The sequence below is a fragment of the Pipra filicauda genome, unplaced genomic scaffold, assembly GCF_003945595.2.
Source record: "Pipra filicauda isolate LSUMZ 115617 unplaced genomic scaffold, ASM394559v2 scaffold88_size2543281_pilon, whole genome shotgun sequence".
Lineage (NCBI taxonomy): Eukaryota > Metazoa > Chordata > Aves > Passeriformes > Pipridae > Pipra > Pipra filicauda.
This window is the reverse complement of record NW_024105075.1, coordinates 153,669-171,963: the sequence shown is the minus strand read 5'-3', so window position 1 is coordinate 171,963 and position 18,295 is coordinate 153,669. Positions and strand designations below refer to the sequence as shown.

Here is an 18,295-nt window from a genome sequence, read left to right as displayed (position 1 = left end):
TTATTTGGACTCAAACTCTAATCTAGCTCAAACTGTTCAGTATTATCTTTCTCTTACTGCTCCTTAGTTACTCTAAAATTAACATATTTACACTGATACAGCACAAAACATGCCACTTATTGAAACAGTGATTGTGGGAAAGATAATGGGTAGATAGTCATAGCAAGAAAGACCAAGTAAGCCATAATTGAAACTCTTCAATGCTTTGGTATTTTAAAATAATTAGGTCACTAGCAATTAATGTAAAGCTATCCAGCAGCAACAGTCTGCAATGAGACCGACAGAATAAGAAGAACTCAAGTCTGCAAGTTAATTGAAGCAGAGGTATGTTAGGACAAGAAAAGAGTAGGAAAAAAAGAAACCTTTTTTGCACTTATCAGCCTGAGCTCACAGACAATTTACAGAATATTTTCTGTGAAGTTCAGGTTTAGTAAAGCTAGGCAATAAATTAAATTTAAGAATGTATGCACTGTTTGCGTGGACAATCACAAAATAATCTTGAGTCAAGTCAGATACTTATGATGTGATGGCCATCAGAAATACTCATGTCAACTCAGCCCTAAGGTCAAAAAAATTACCAGTATTAAATAGTGAAATATGTAAGATCAGATGAGAAAGTTATTGCTTGGAATGAATCTGATATCTGGGGGGAACTGCTCTAGTATTTTCAAAGACATTACACAAACACTAGTAGAATTGATAGGGTTGTTCTCATAGCAGTTAAAACTTTTCAAAACTCTAGATGCTAAGGTTTTGATTTCTTAAAAGTATGACCAATTAGAACTTCAGGAAGATACATTAGTGAAAAAAACCAATGCTGTTGGCAACTTTATAATTGGATTGACCCCATGCTCCATTATGACAACACACTCTTATAATTACAGTAATGTCTAAATGAGTACTAAATATTAAGGCTGTAATGAGTCATGTTGTTTTACACATGTTTTTAGCAGAGCACAATGCTAACAGCATCTGATGACTTGGCTCTTGTTTCCTTTCCAAGAAAAGCAACCCAAAACTCCTCACAGCAACCTGTTCCTGCTTTCCTGTATGGGTCAGGAAATCAGGCCTCTGTTTCCTCTCCACATGTTGCAACAGGAAGAGCACTGCAGAGCTACTTCCTAAAGGAACTCTTCTTGCCCACCCCTTCCTTGACAGTCCTGAAAGAATTATGTGTATTATGTACGATGGGGGAAGGAGAGCCAGATTGCATGTCAGTGCAGGTCACAGTTACAATGCAGCAGATCTCAAAAAGGTGTAAGGTCTGATAAGGAGCAGTCTTCACTACTTGCTGTGTCAAATCACCAGTAGTTTATCTAAAGGTCTGCACCCTTGAAACACAAATATATCTTGTTTTTAAGCATAACTGGAAATACCTTTCTGTCAAGAAAACTTGTCTGGCCATATGACTTTACATGGTGTATGCAGTTATTTTTCCAGTCCCAGAGATAATTAGCACAAGGGCAGTTTGCCAAGCTAAAGCTGAGAGAATATCCTTCACAGCCTTTCTGGGCATTTCTGTCCTTTTCCAATTTTCATGCTGCTGTCACTGGACTCTGGCATTTCTTACCCAATTCATTTGCTTTCTGTGGTAATCATATGCAATGAAGATATGCATGGCCAACATTTAAACAGGCTGCAGATCAATTAGTGGTCTTAAGTTTATCTGATTTTTATCAAAGAAGACAGAGCTTTGGGTCGATTGTCAGAGCCTGTGTCAAGTTGACCTTTTCAGAGACGTCTACATTGCCAGTCCCTTGGGCAACTTGTTGTCCCCTGTTAGTCTCTGAATGGCAGAAGTCTGTTCTGCTCAAGCACAAAGTATACACAGATGTCTATATTACATTCTTATAGGTTTGACAGCAACTGCATGTTGTATCTATAAACTGTCCTTTAGCAGTGACACTTCCTCAATGATGATAAGCTAATTTATGCAACTAAATCTCCTTTGTGCAGAAATGAAAGCTAATTGAGTCATTACAAAGTAATTCAGGAAGGAATACCTTGTATAAATTGGCTTACTTTATAAATCCTTCTCAAGTGGTTTTCATGCATCCTAAGTGGTGCTAAGCAGTTCTGCTGCCATCACATACTCGGGTAAAAAGACAGCTTTACAGAGCTATAAAAACATTATTTTAAAACACCAAATGGAAGAGACAAGAAAATAAAGGTAAAAATAAAGAGCATAAACAAAATAGAGAGGAAAAGTTTTAATTACCTGAATCAGTGCTAACATCCTCCTGGCTCTCTTTTCTTGGCACTTCAGCCTTTGAAGGAACCTGTTCTTCTGCAAAACACATAACTGCAGATGAAACTTCGAAGGGACGCCTCGGCTGACAGGAATTACAGCCCCCATCAGTCCGAAAGCCACACTCTACATTTCCAGACTGTAAACTGTGTTTACTATTTTACATTTATACAGAAGTTGGAACATTGTTATTTCTGTGGTTTCCCCCACCCATCCAAACACTCCAAGAGCTTTCTTTCAAAATCTCAATTACGAACATCTGTTTCCCTTTTCACTCTCCTCTGAGGGCAATCATATAGAGAGCTGCAGTTCTGCTGTTTTTCAGTCATTCTGAGACAATTAGAATGAGGGTCATCTTCTGCTACATACACTTCTTGCCAGGATAAAGAAAATGAAACCGAGGATTGAAAAAATATCCCCAGCCCACAAAAGAACTCCGTTCTTAAGAGCAGTATGCAGAGAAGGCTGAGGACATCTCACCTTCAGCACTGTCTTACATACACACTAACTTGACATCTGCATGATGGGAACACAGCCACTATAGATGCCATGCCTTCACTGCTCCTGCCCACTGTGCTTGACCATGGTTTTAAGCAAGCCAAACTGTATCAAACAGCTTAGTGCAAGTTTAGGGACAAGAAAAGAGAAAGCCTGGCAGCGATTGGCTCTGGAGCACGTTTTCTGGCTAGCAAGCTTGGAACACACTGAAATCCCCACAGGCAATTTCGAAAGATGTGCTCCATACTTCCTGTCCAGCACAGACAGGGAATTCTCTCATGCCCAGACTCTCACTTAAGTAAATCCACACTCCATTCAGTACAGGGACATCAGATCTGCTTCTCACATTTCACAGTCAACAATTCTGTTGATGAGGCAAAAAAAGGAAAAACTATGAGGTTTTTAGCTGTATTCTGTCTTTAGGTTCATAAGGAAGTAGAAACAAATTTATCTTTGCATTTACAGTATATCAAAACTGACAAGGCTGCTGTATGAATGAGGAAATAGTATATTGATAAACCACTTCTCAAACAAGAATTGGACTTCTAATACATTTAAATTGCCTTTGCTACTCATCACATCTTACACAGATAGTCATGCTTCTTTTTAAGGCACACATTTCAGCAACTAATTTTAATATTTTACTAATGACAGACAACAGACAAATAACTCACAACTTTTAAAATGTTCCTTATTGTGCAACTTTTATGTAATTGCCCACATACTTTGACAAAGAGTGAATTTTATATGAACAGTTCAAAGGATTTTTAGCCTTGTAAAAATTTAATCTATCCACAAGACTGTTCTTGCAAACATTAAAGCAGATGTTTAAAGCACGCGAGTAGACCTGTTGGAATGAGTATGCATAATTGCTGCTAACCTCTATACACAGTCCTACAAATATTACAGTTACATCAGAAGATTCACTCCACAAAGAGTTTTGAAATTCTACCCTAGTAAGCCAGCAAGAGTTTTTGCTCTCTGACTCTTGGCTAGTTAAAAGTCTGGTCAGGATCATTATAAACTATTATTTAAGCCAATGGGGGAGGGGGGGCAGAATCAAAAAAAAAAACCCTAACAATAGAACAGGAGAAATCTGAAGCTGCAGTACTCACAAAACACTCTAAACTATTTACTGCATTCCCCTACTTGGCATTAACACTTGTTGCATATTTCCAAGTATGCTCATTTGTTTATTTTAAGAACTCACAAATGGAGCATAAATGGCAAAAATGCATCTCTATGTGCTGTCCAGAGCACTAGGAGGCACTGATATTCTGTGGCTTCCCTACCACAGTTGCACCACTCACAGGGAGTAGTATCCCACTATCAGTCACATTTTCTAGGATTGCTCCCTTTTCCCAGAACATTTCAGCTTCATCCAACACACACTGTATTATATTATACTTTGATTAAATAAATGTTGATATTACATGTTACTGAATGTTTGGACCTAAATCAGCTCATCTGTTGAATGTACTGTGGATTTTAACTCACTTGTCATGGTCATCAGACCAGCTTAAACTGAGGACTAACTAAGTAGAGAGTATCTCAACTGAAGTAAAACAGCAGCAGAGGTTGGAAGGGACTTTTTCATAAGGTCCAGCTGAATACATGTAGATTGCACTGTGGCTTCATGGAAAAATTTAGAATATATGCATTCCCCTGAAAGATGTATTTCCTAGAAACAAGAGTTCACCAGATCCACATCTGAAATGTGGAAATATCTGAATCAAAGCTTTTTGAATACCAAAAAGGTCCTAAATTCAAACAAAGACTGTCCATATTCACATATGGGTTTGGACTCCAACCATCCACACTTATTCCACTTTGCTTTACACTACAAAGTTGTCACAGAGAGGACAAACTCTCAGGTGCAATGATGCTGAAAGAGGTACTCTTTCAGCTGCTAATGGGCATTCAGCCCATGGTACCAGGCTGAAGTGACTCCATAGGAAGCCTCCTCTGAAACATGCACTGCAAACATCAGGTCCTTGGCACAAACCTGCGCAAATGGTCCACCCTACTTCCTAATACGATCACGGAGCAGTTGTAATAGGCTTGGCTTAGGGTAGTAAAAAAGAACCTGTGGTTCTTTCTAATGTTTTCTGGTAGTACTGTTTCCTGAAGCAGTAACTGTGTGCAGGAGGTATCCTTTAAACACAGCAACCTCGATTACCTCAGGAATTACAGCTGCAGTCTGATGCAACACGCTAAAGTTTGTGTTGCAACATGGCATAGAGTCAAAAGATGAAAAATTAAATTAAAAAATACAGTAAAAGTCCTTCTGGTTTTTTTAAGATACTATGTATAAGGACCTATGCATCCCTACAAAATAATCTGGTCCAATTTTTAATCCTCTGTATCTCTTCTTCACGCCATCACTACACTGCAGTGAGAAAATATTCTTTTCCACCTTCTCAATATGTCAAAATGAGACTAATCTACACTAATCAAACCAGTGAAGTCTTCCAGAGCTGTAGATCCAAAGAACTCTTATGATACAGATTATGTTCCCTACTCTGCTGATACTTTAATAGCAAACAACCTACAAAATTCTTGTGACAATGCAACAAGGAACTAACTATATTTGTTGCAGGTTTTTTCATTTAGTCCATGAAAGTTGTTGAAAATAACTTACTTATTCAATTTCCAGTCAAAAGAAAAAAAATCACCCAATCACAGATAATTCTACCATCCACAAAATTTAAAAAGTGAACAATGAATTCTACACTTGCTGAGGCTTTTCATGTTAATCCATTGATTTTTTTTTCCTTCCAATTTCTTTTTCTTAAAGGGGGAGGGTAAAAAAAAATCAGACTACTTGACTATAAAATGGATAAGAGTTTGGCTTCAATAGTGCATTCCTCCAATGGAATGTGGTATTTCCATGATAAATATGCATAAACTTAGCAGTTTCCTCTACTAACAACCATCTTTTTATATTAGACTCTAATTTAATGCCATTATTATTAGGTATTTTATAGTCTTCTAGTTTGTGACACATTGTCATTGCACAATACTAGTTTATACCTTGGATAATCCCAGTTTGTGGGTTAATATACTCTATTCAACACTTCAAAAACAGTAAACAAAACCAGTTCAGCTATGCAGCAAAATCTACCAAACCACACAGATGGTTATAAGCTTTTCATTGTGTGGTTTCCATAGCAATCATATTGCAAATCTGGAAGCTACTTGCAAATAAGCAGCTTGTATTTACAAGCCCTTGGGCTGCAGCATGGAACACAACAACATGTGCAGTTATTATTCCAATCACATATTGTTAGAAAAATCATTGGAAGATGTTTTGATCAGTTCAGATAAAAACTACTGCAGTGAACTAATTTTTTCATCTATTTCATAATCATACGAGCAATCACACACTTGTACTTGCACATTCATTATCTTCATTTGAAATCTCACTGTGGTGTCAGAAGGTCATAAGCATACAAACAAGTCTTGTAAGACAGACCCCTCACAAAAACACTACTATTAGTAAATAATCAATTAAAAAAACCCTTGCAGTGTCTTTACTGTTGTACTTGGCAGGGAAGAGAGATGCATGAAAAAAAACAGGTGTGTACATGAACTCTGCTGACATTCAGTATGACAGGTCTACACTGCTTTGCACATGAAAAGTAAAAGATACAATAGTGTGTTAACACCAAGAGTGTTACTCCTACACACTGCTTTTTTGCTACCAAATAATGATTCTGCACAAATGCAAACAAGAACTTTTGAACCCAAATAAGTGCTTACCGTAGAAAATAGTCAAGACCTTTTCTCTCACAGATTTATAATTTTATGAATTGACCCACCCTCATAACAGATGGGTTATTATTCTAACAAGAAACATAAATCAACCCAGCTATATAATTTTTAAAAAATTAGCAAGCACTGGCTTGTTTACAAACAAGACTATTTGTTTAGAGAAACATTTAATATTTCCAGAGAAGGAGCAATAAACACACAAAATTTAAGAACAAGATTGTTTGTATAATTTGGCCTGACACCTTCTGCTAGCATTAGTAGTGAGAGCTAGTGATCATCTGGGGTCAAAGGAATGAGTATTAACGCCCTGCTTTATGCAGGGCCAGCAAGTTGCCTTAGCTGAGGACAGTGGTCCCCAGCCTTGGGGATGGGGTCCTCTGCAGCATTCTCACCATATACACACCTGTACATGCCTATACCCTTCACCCAAACTCTTCCAGCATTTTAGCCTAAGCAGCTTGATAGCCCAGAAGTCCTTCATGTATTGCTTTATCCTAGGCTTACTTGCCTTGGTGTGCATTTATAATGGCAGGGATTTTCGTTTCTGGTGTCTTCTTTTAAACTCCAGATCCACCCACTCTGTATGGAGAGAGTTCCAAATTCAGTTAGCAAAACTCTAGCTTTGATAATCCTACAATATTCCCAGAGATCTGTCCCTTTCCCCCAGCTCCTCTTGGACATGGCAGATTACTGGAAGATTTACACACAGCTTCTTAACATTTCACCCTGCATTCCCATTAGCAGCCTAGTGTACTCTGTAAACAATGAAACAGCTTAGAAAAGGTTGCTGAAGGTGCTATTCTTTAGCCATAGTGTGAGATCTTGGGGGCAGCAGAGAGGGGGACACAGACTATTGTTTTATTAAAGCTCCATCTGACTGTACTAGAGCGCATGGTTTGAGAATGAAAACGCCTCCAGGACAATGACAGAAGTGGGTAACAAGTTGGTTGCTATTTAGAGAAGAGATAAATGTAAGAATTTCTTACCATGACAGAAGAGAGGACAAATTTTATTCCTGCTTCTATGGGTTAGCTAGTTATCACCCAACAGCTCAAATAGAGAAGTGCATGGCAAACTTGAGTGGAAAAAAAAAAAATACTTCCACAACACAAGCAGAGCAGATAGTGATAGAAATGGGTCATCCAAACACAGGCTAAACACTGGGATTGCAGATGAGGTAACATCATCATATAAGCAGAAGCAGAAGTTGCATCTGAATAAATGGTCACCACTACACTCAAAAATATGATGGGAAGGAAATACGCAATACAGAATTGTATTCCAAGATCTCCAGAAAGAGATCTCTGAGTTACGAACAACATAAAAATACATTTTAATGAAAAATATTATGCATACTAAGATGCTTCAGTTTTATTTGAGGACAACCCATGCCAATTCCTAGCACAAATTTCTCCCAACACATGATCCAAGTCTGATTCCAATATGGAGGCAAAAGGTTTCATTCAAATATACTACCAGCTAAACTGGATGGGACTTAAACTAACACTTTTGCACAAGTTTTAACCAGTTCTTTGAAAACAACCATTATTTAAATTCTGAAGTGGAGTATATGCACCACTCTATGTTCAACCAGTAGACGGTAACAGAAGTCTGCTATTAATATTAACAATGTCCTTACCTCCCAATGGCCTTGAATAAATAGCACTGGCTGTACAAAGTGAAAAAGCTAAAATCATTAAATACTTAGAGATAGACAGGACCAGTGGACATTGCTCAGTCTAACACTCTGCTCTAAGAAAGTTACATACTTTGATCAGGTTTCTAGGAAACAGCATTTGGCTTCTTTTGGTACTTCACACTAAGCTGTTCAGCAGCAGTTTATAAGGGTCTGTGCATTTTAATAGCTTACGTATGAGACAGCTGAAACTAATGACTTTATAGAACAAGATTAGCTCAAATTACTCAGTTTTCTCCAGATCTTACCAAGTTTCCAGATGTGAGGTTTCCTGTATTCCTTGAGAAATCCTGCACTTTTTTTCCCCTCAGCTGCACTTCTTGTATCTCAAAAAGTGCTACTGTACACCACCATTATTCCCAACTGTCTAAGCAATCTGAATAACTAAACCAGCCATCTCAGCTAAAACCGAAGCACTGCCTCCTACTGAGAAGACCTTTGGAAAGCTACCTCATCATCCACACAGAATTTTGTTCTAAATTAACTCAGGATCAGTGCTGCAGGAAAAGGAGGTGAGAAGGAGAAGAAGTGATACTGGAGTACTGGAATGTCACTTAGCCGCTTTCTGGAGAAAAAAAACTCTCTCAAAACAACCTTTCTGTGTCACCATCCAGTGAATATAAGCACATGTTATGGTTTGGCTTAATCAAAATCAAAAAGCAGACATAACACCCCTTCCTAACAAAAGCATTTTGGAGTTACAGCATTTGCTAAACTAAAGAGTAAAGTAAACAAAAAAAATTCTCAGTCCCAATAGGGACAAATAACAAACACACTTCAAGGCTGCAGTTCTCTAGTGTTGAACAAAATACCATTGTTTGGATCATACAACTATTGCCATGAAGAATAATAAAAGAGTGAAGTAGTAGAGAGAAATGAGTACATTTGAAGAACTGTTTGAGAAAAACAAATGTCTCTTTCTAAATACATCTGTGAAAAGGACACCGCATTTCTCCTACATTACTACACACAGTGCCATCCACATGACCTACACTAGCACAATGGATTAAAAAGTCATGCTTTTAAAAGCCAGAAGGTATTTTATAACCTCTCCCTACTTTACTGGGAAAAAAACCAAGCAACAAAATATTCTTCTACAGAAAGTATTTTTTTATAATGTTTTAGGGCAGACAGGATGAAGACTAAGTGATCAAAGAACACATCTCTGTCCTTGGAGGAAAAACAACTCCTCTCAGGCAAAACAGAAAACTGAGCATTGTTAGCAGGGTCATCCACAGTTGCTGCAAAGTGGATCTTCTCACTCTACCGTGCACCATATTACCAATTTTCAGGAAATGTAGGAGAATGCTTTGCTTTATTTACCTTCCCTACTTGCTGAGACCTGAATGTAAGTTAACAGCTTTCCTCTTTCTTTTTCTTTCCTTTCCCCAGTACCAAGTGTTCCAGTACGTTTGCTTCCCTGCCTTTGCCCCATTCTGTAGTCACAGACAATAAATATCCTCTTCAGACCCTCCAAATTTTGTACATTTACCAAACACAGAGGTTATTAGTATGAAAGTTGCTCTTTCCAGGGCTTCACAAGACCCTTCAGGCTTCCAGAAAAAATTACCACAGTGGGAGGAAAAATGTTCTCAGTCACTTGAACAACAGAACAGAATATATTCACTAGGACAACTAAACAATTCACAGAGGTACAGGCAATTCCTTGTTCCAGTTATGAATATATGAAGATTTCATGAACTCAGCTTGCCCCTTGGAGCTCCCCTCGCAAATAAGCAGTCTTCAGTCACGTTTTGAGTGACAGCTGAATCAAGTTGTCCAGCTCCTAGTTGTCCAGTTCCTAGCACTAGTCTTCCAAACAACAAATAATCTAAAATCTCCAATTAAACAAACAAACAAACAACCTCCCCCCAAAAATCTTTACATTATCTACATTCCCTTTTTTTCTTAGACAAACATAGGTGCAAAAGAAATAACAGTTTATCCATTTAAGGTTAAAGGAGGAAAAAATTGCTAGTCTGACAGAATTAGGAGGAACGGAAGTATGTAAAATCTCAGTTACATCAACAGCAAGCTTAGAAGGAGAAGAGGTAGAAAAAAGGCAGGAAAAGCAGGAGTACCTACCAGGGAAGACCATTTAGAATGCCTCATTTTGGAATACTAAAATTTCTTTGACAAAATGATCTAATTATTATTAATAAAATTCAATACAAATATGCCGAAGTGCAATGTGCACTGCATAGAAATAAGAGATGGGTTTTGCACTGACCTTTTTATTTCCTCATGAAGAAAGACCCCATAATAGTAATTCTTCTCAAGAGAAAAGATAAAGGTCATCATAAGCAAGTTCAATCGTGGATATGCACACAATGATTATAATGAAGAATAAAAGAAATTACAGAGAGATCCACTTCCAGAAACTCATTCATTCATATCCCATCTTTATATTCACAGACATTTTTTTGTATTTACAAATAAAGTCACTATTTCATGGGGGTTTTTTCAGAAATCAACTATCTCAGAATGCTAAGTGAACTGGTCAGAATATATTACACTCAGAAAACAAAAAAAAAATATTTGATGGGTCATCAAACCAGGCGAAAATTTCTTAAGTGACTTCAGAATCCAGCTCCTTACAAATTCCTTAAGTTTGATTAGTAGTTTTTTAAATGTTACCTGTACTTTTTTGATCAAGACATTAGATAACAACTTCCTCACCTGAAAAGAAGCATCTCTGAAGGTAGTTTCATGTCAAATTTCAACAAAAGCACAATTTTGGTTCCACTTGTAAAAGTGTTCCTAAAGCTTCAAATTTGGCATACAAAATCGAGGCATCTTACCTAAATCCACATCTAAACATTTAAAGAAGGAATAAAATATTTTAAGATACTGCTCTTACTTCCTCCACAATGTAGAGGAAAGCTTCTGGGTTTAATGTTTCTACAGACTTATCTAATCATTTAGGTGATTAACAAAAAATGCTTCCTTCTCTGTGCCCCCTCACCCTTACAAAAAAGCAGTTGTAATTATTGGGCGGAATGCAAATTAGTATCTTGAAGGGACAAAACAAACAACAATTTTTAAGTTGAGTCCATGGTTCCATTGTAGGTTCACAGGAATTTGTGTTTTGCTTGCTTAAATACATGTGGCATGCACATAAGTGCATTCTTACACATAAACATAATAAAGATCTATGTGAATTCACTGTAACTAAAATAAATTTGTTTGTTCTCTCAACCCATAATAGCTCTTAGTTACGTAAACAGTTTAAGTGTTCAACATGACATTTTATAAACCTTATTATTAAAATGTTTTGCTAAAATAAATGTGGTGGGTATTAAAATCTACATAGAAAATATAAATATTTCCCTATGTAAATATATCCAGCAATCAAATATTCAATTAACTCATCTATACTGTATAACTGTACTACAGTGTTATTTGACAATCATGTACTTTGGTTATATTTCTGAGACTTAAATTTATGATAGATAGAAAAAGTCTGTAAATGTCAAGTAAAGTTTCTTATACTCATTGATCAGCAGCAAGACGTAAATTTAAAAGCCATTTCTGAAAATTACATATCCTTAATAGTGACAAATGTGACTTGAGATAATATTTACATACATAGAATTCATAAAGAAACCATCTTGCTTAAATCATATAATATCTTTTAATAATCTGCATGGTTAATGTATTTGAATTTATACTCTGATTCCAGAAACTAATTTACTCAAAAAAGGGAGAAAAGACAAGGCATAGCTCACTTTAGTGAAACGAAACACAATACAGTTGTTGGCATGTTTCCACAAGAAAAGTCTGGCTCCCAGATGCTTCTCTCATAGTTCCTTTTAAAATTCTTCTACCAAGGCATTTTTGCATTCCCTGTGTAGATCACTAACTGCACACTGACAAAAAAAAAAAAATTCAGCACCTTTCACCCTTTGGGTATTTTCATTAAAAGTAACAAACCTACACCACAGCCACTTTGCACTGTTTATGGTCCAGGCCATTAAATGAAATTACATCAACTATGCTAAACCCTTCCTCCAACTAAAATGATGAAATAAAGTGAAAATATTCTTGCTATGATTCACTAGTATCGGGTAAATCAGAAATACGCAGAAAATTATAGTTGCAATGCAGACTGTTTACACATACCATATTTTGGGTAACATTCCCATCTTCATTTCTACAAATACTAACACGTTGCTTGATTCTCAAACATCACGTCAAGGCTGGGACCGGCAACTCTGGATGTCAGATCTTACTAGCCCTACATGCCACACACCACAAGGCACCTCAGAGAGATGACGCAGGACACCAGCATACGGCAATAGTTCATAAGCAGGAGATGAAAACTGCTTCCCAGGTTAATGTGGAATTGACATGAAGTTATATCTTAGAAGAACCCAGGGCTTCTACAGTCCCGTATTACTTGAATTCAGTCATTGATAGTACTTTCGGATTACCCAGCTCTCATGCCAGAGACACAACACAGTCCCAGTTGCACTGTAAGAGCATTACTTGTAGGCCTGAGTTAGACAGTTTAACCAGAAATTGAGTCTTATAACCCACATAAATGTTATGACAAAATCATATCCATCTTGAACTTTCATTTATTGAATTATCTAAAACTACCGTTCAACATTTAGTAATGGAAATGTGTCACTTCTTATCATAGAATCACAGAATTGTTTGGGTTTGGAGTGTCCTTAAAGATCATCTAGTTCCAAGACCCCTGCCATGGGCAGGGACACCTTCCGCTAGATCAGGCTGCACAAAGCCCCATCCAACCTGGCCTTGAACACTTCCAGCAATGTGGGGCATCCACAGCTTCTCTGGACAACCTGTTCCAGTGCCTCACCACCCTCACAGCAAAGATTTCTTCCTAACATCTATTCTTAATTCTTAAGGAAATAAAATTTGAGAGAGGTATGCAAACAAGTATAAATTCCGTTAGCATATTTTGGGACAACGGAAGCACGACCCTCATGCTAGGATCCACAGGCTTTCCTGTAGATAATGCTTTGTTTTGAAAATGCGATTCCTTCCTTTAATTCCTGGTTTTATTCACAGTTGTCTTCAAGATTCAAGGACAGAATAATTGTTACAGCCTGCTAAGAAAAACGCTTCCACAAACCAAAGATGGAACCTCTTCCTTAAAAAAGGACTGAAATAAAATACCCCTTGTGACAAACATCTCCTTTCTGGGTGAAAAAATTTTCCTTCTATCTTGCTGTTTAATCCAAATCTCACTGATTTGTCAAAAAACTTTCCTCAGACTCTTCTGGCTTCTTAAGAAAACATTCTTCCCTTTGCTGCTGAAGCTTATCTGTGTGCCTTCACCTTGTGTTTCCCTGGAGCATCCATCCCTCTCTCTACTCTAGACCACAGCAGATTGCTGCATCTTGCCCTCTCAGCCGGGTCCACTGTATGGTCTAGGAGCTGAACCCTGCTGACCATTTTCCTTTCCTAGGAGCAAACCACCCTGCTTCTTTCAAAGACTCCTACCCAGCCCAGCAGCATCCAAGACAAATAAACAAGCAGCCTTTTCCTGTGTTACCTTCCTTATACATGTGTAAACTAAACAAGACATCTATTGGAAACACAGTACACTGTAACACACAATAAACATCAGATATACACGCATACAGCCAGAAGAACTCATGAAGCTCTGGTTAAATAGTAGTATTTTGTTTACCTAATTCCTCCATTTTGAGGAAAATGGGAAGAAAAGTTAGTAGCACACTGAGAGGAAAAGACATATACAGAAAGATTTGTGATGATGCCTTTCTTAAGGCTGAAAAATTCAAATGAGAGATTTGTATCTACAGAACAGAGTGATTAATTCAGCCTTTAAAACTCACCTTGCTGGGTCTTATTTGAGAATTCAGTTGTACAAATTATGGTTCTTTAATAGCTACCTTGTGGAAAACAGACAAGTTGAGAAGTGATAGCCTGAGGCACCACATAACCTCTGGTTGCTCTTGTTTCTCAAAAAACTCTAATGGTTTTATTAGCCTGATATGCAGTCATTCCATCACAAATTTAAAAAGTAAAGGTTCCTTGATCTATCTATATAATATCTATCACATTTATACCCAAGCAGTAGAGCAGGTCCAGTATTTTTATTTTCATAAATATACATAATACAACTGACATTTTGCTTTGAACTTGCTAAACTGCAGCAATTCCTCAAAGTTATGGTTAATAAACTATCTCACATACCAAGGCATTTCTTCTGAATGCTTTGCATTAGAACTATTGCACTGCTTCTTAATTAGATAAAAACAGTGCTACCATTGAAAATTATTTTGCTTTCAAAAGAACAAACTTGGGGTACATAATCCATTGAAGACATGTAAGTATAAACAAAGCTTTGTTCACATTTAATATGAAGCCATATGTCAGAGACAGAGTCAACACTGAAAAAAGTATAATACAAGTAAAATTACTTTGTGTGATTTTGTCTTGCCAGAATGACAAGTTTTTCTGAGACAGGATTCTATCTCTTAATAACAGTTTCTGTCACATTCTATCCACATCAGATTGGTTTTACAAATCAATAGTGTCAAATGTTGTTTAGCACTGGTGCACAGAAAATATTATAAAAATAACTGATCAGTACTTGCTACACAATATCTTATTTTGGTAAGTAAATTAATTTCAATGAGTTGTGTGCTAATTAGTTTTTGAAAGAGTTCTTTAAACACAGAAAAGCATGAATAAATATATTTCTTTTTTAGATATTATTAAGTTGTATCTTCTAATTTCAAGCAAATAAGCTTTAAAATGCCAATAGACAATAGACAGTAAACCCCTGGTTTATTTGGTGGTGGGTTTTTGGTTGGTTTTCTGTTTGCTTGGGGTTTTTTTGCTCTGATTAGACTTCAGGGTATTTTTTTTTTTTTAATCTCTGAAATACAGACATAAAATTCAGCCATTGCTAACCTGAGACTTTGATAAACACAGCCTTTCCAACATGGACTCCTTCAATTTATTATAACAGTTGACCACAATGTCAGGAAGGTCACTTCTATTTTCTCCAGTTGTAAACTCTGAAATCTATGAAGCCTGAAACATCTGAAAACTATGATGTCTCGCATGGAGTTCAAAGAGAGGAGAAGTAATACCTAAACTTAATAGCACACATTTTCTATTTACTACAGATACTGTAATTAACTGCTTTCTCGCAAATGACCAAACTTTCTGCAGCAGACGTATATCACTAAATAAAGAACACTCTTAGATTTTCTAAGGATATTTATCTGTAGACAAACCCACCCGAAGTCCCATCAGTCAATTTACTTCTCACATGCAAATCAGACTAAATATGAACACTCAGTTATTATTCTACTTTTACTGGCCTCCTCACTTGCACGTTTGTAAATGTGTGTGTGAGGAGGGAGCAAGGGCTGAATTGTATCACGGACAGTAGGTTTTTTGACAGCTATGGGCCACCTGTTGTTCACAGACTGCCGCTTTATATTCACTTTAAAAGAAATGTAGAAGAGCCTGCAAACCTTATTTTTCCTAATAAAGACTTGCCACTTCCCACTCAATGGACATCTTTTCAGCTACACTAGATTGTCTTACTTCCTCTTCCATCACTGACACCCAACATCAATAGAAAGAAGGCTTCCCTCTTTAGATGTAGGATTACATTAATTGAAGATAATGCCCCCCTACTTGTGCCAAGAAAAATCTGAGGTCCAGGTATCACGTTTCTAACCACCTTGTGGATGCAATGTCTTTATATATTTGTCTGGATTCATAACTCATGTCTCGTGAACATTTAGTACTAGCTGAAGGACACTTCAAGGTATACATAAATCCCATAAGCATACTGCCTCAGAACCCAGAGTGACAGAGAATTCAGGCACAGCTCCATTTCATCATAGCTGTTGGGATTCAACAATATCCAGGTGAAAGAGATTGTTTTTCAATCATTTCCATGTCTGGCATATCATCAAAGACTATTAGTAGATCCCAAATCCCAGTGATAAAGACGGGAAAACAACACACACTGGACCTAAAAAAAACACTTTCCTTTACTAGTCCCTGACACTAAAAGGTAGTTCACATTTGCTTTTCACTGTTTTTTTATTATTTTAATTACTTCTGAATTACAGTAAACTGAATAAGTCCTGTAGCACCCCCTTGCCCTTATTCTGGTACTCCACCTATCAGCAAGATAGTATATGCAAAAATACTCCATATATACAAATAATACAATGGCTAAGCAAGTGAAAAATATTAATTTCTTAAAAATACTGAGATATAATTAATGGTAAAAACTGTTTTGAAGAATCATCACTGTTTTAAAAGAAAAAAAAAATTCCCTTGCTGTGTTCTTGAATCTAAAAGGTTTTCTCATTGAAATTATTCAAAAAAATTTCAGTAATTACTTTGGAAACCTTTCTTCAACACTGTCCTCAAAAATGCTGATCTTACATCCAGTCCTTTGAACTTCATTTATTCTAGACCCTACTTATATTTTACACTTTATAATAATTTACTAATTTAAAGTATTTAGAATTCTTTCCGTGGAAAAAAAATATGTCAGCACAACAGCATTATATATAACTCCTGTGGACAAGAAGTAAAGAATTCCCTAGCTACTTAAAGCAAGCAACACTTGCTGGGAGGAATTTGGACCATATACCAAGATATATGACTTAACAGCAATATAATGTCTCAGATTCCATAATCATCCATGTCTCTGCTGACTTAAACCTACTTTTCTGTTTTGTAATGACCAATTAGTAATTTCTTCCTTTTAGGCTACTGGTTTTAGGAACTGATACACAGCTGTAAAGCACAACTGAGGCTGCTTGACACTAAACACTGTGTTGAGCCCAGATACCCAGACTGTGATACATTGAAAACTCTAAAATAAGCTAAGGTGTCCTGAAAAAGAATTTTCATTAACACAGTGCTGTGAAATCTTCACTTCTAGTGTCAAAAAGTCAATAGTTTTGACACTTTATTTTGAGAATACAAATATTTGCTGTGAGTTGGTGTTCATGAGTGACACATCAAACTTACACTCAAACTTCACTACGTAATCATTACTTCCTTCTTCCCAAGAAAAGTTAAGTCAGAGATATGTTCTTTTTTTCTCCCAGCTTCATGCTCATGAAAGGGATATAACATCATAAAAACAATTTGCTTCTTCAAAACTCAAGCAGTCCAGAAAGAAGTGAGAATGAGGATGGTATAAAGTTAAGTTATGCCTCCTAGCTGCCAGGGTTTACTATTAGAAAAAAATAAAGCAAGAAAGCTACTTAAAGCAACAACCATAAGAAAGAAACAGGATGATTACTCTCTACATTCATATTCAATGTCAGAAATCGGTTCTGAAACAACATCAACATAATTTTAAACCTACTTAAAATAATTTATTTAAAGTAAGTAAACAAACTGTTTCTCTGCGCATCACACTTCTTATAGCATGAAAGTTAAGACATTTCTTACCTTTCCCTGGGCTTTGCCTCAGTTACAGAGTTTCCCAACCTAAGCTTCCAATTACACTGCAAAACAGAATTACTGGCCAGATACCTGGGCTTGACCAAACTGTTTGGCAGAGGATTGACAGCAGGAATCAAAAGACAAAGGCAAACTTTCCATTCCCTTCATCCTCCTCCTGATTAGAGACTGAATCAATCCTCAAATTTAATTTACAGAAAACTAAGAACTGATGCAAATTGTATTGCCTGGAGATCACCACAGCACTGAATCTCACCGTGCTTTTCTTCTCTCACCCGGAAGTTGTTTGTGCTATGGACAGGCTGAGAAGGGATGGCACAAAGCCACAATCTTGTGTCACGTTACATTGCTTCAGGATTACTTGTCCTGTAAGGGCAGTTTTTACCTCCATGCACCAAATAAGCACCATTAAAATAAGAACCAAAACTTATCTTTAGAATAATTTTAGTGGAAATTATACTGTATACCTCGGAAACTACTGCTATAATGCAAGTTTGCGAGGAGAAAGAGAACAGAAGAAAAAAGCCAACACAGGATTGAAATTTAAGTATGTTAGCTCAGATTAACACCTATTTTCTCCAATTGTGCTAGAGCATGGTAGACAGTACACAAACTGAGTTGAGGTT

General features: G+C 36.8%; 1 protein-coding gene across 5 annotated transcripts in view; it reads right to left on the bottom strand.

The window, feature by feature from the left end:
- Positions 1–18,295, bottom strand: part of SKAP2 (src kinase associated phosphoprotein 2) — a 118,972-nt gene that overhangs the window by 16,600 nt on the left and 84,077 nt on the right. For 4 of the 5 annotated variants that reach the window (XR_005567116.1, XM_027738440.2, XM_039390953.1 and 1 more), the window contains exon 10: positions 2,219–2,287. The exons of the other annotated variant lie outside the window; for it this stretch is intronic. Coding sequence is in view for 3 of the 4 variants with exons in the window: in XM_027738440.2 (XP_027594241.1) it covers positions 2,219–2,287 (69 nt within the window). In the remaining variant the exon portion in view is untranslated. The remainder of the gene's footprint in view (positions 1–2,218; positions 2,288–18,295) is intronic. 5 annotated transcript variants of the gene reach the window in all.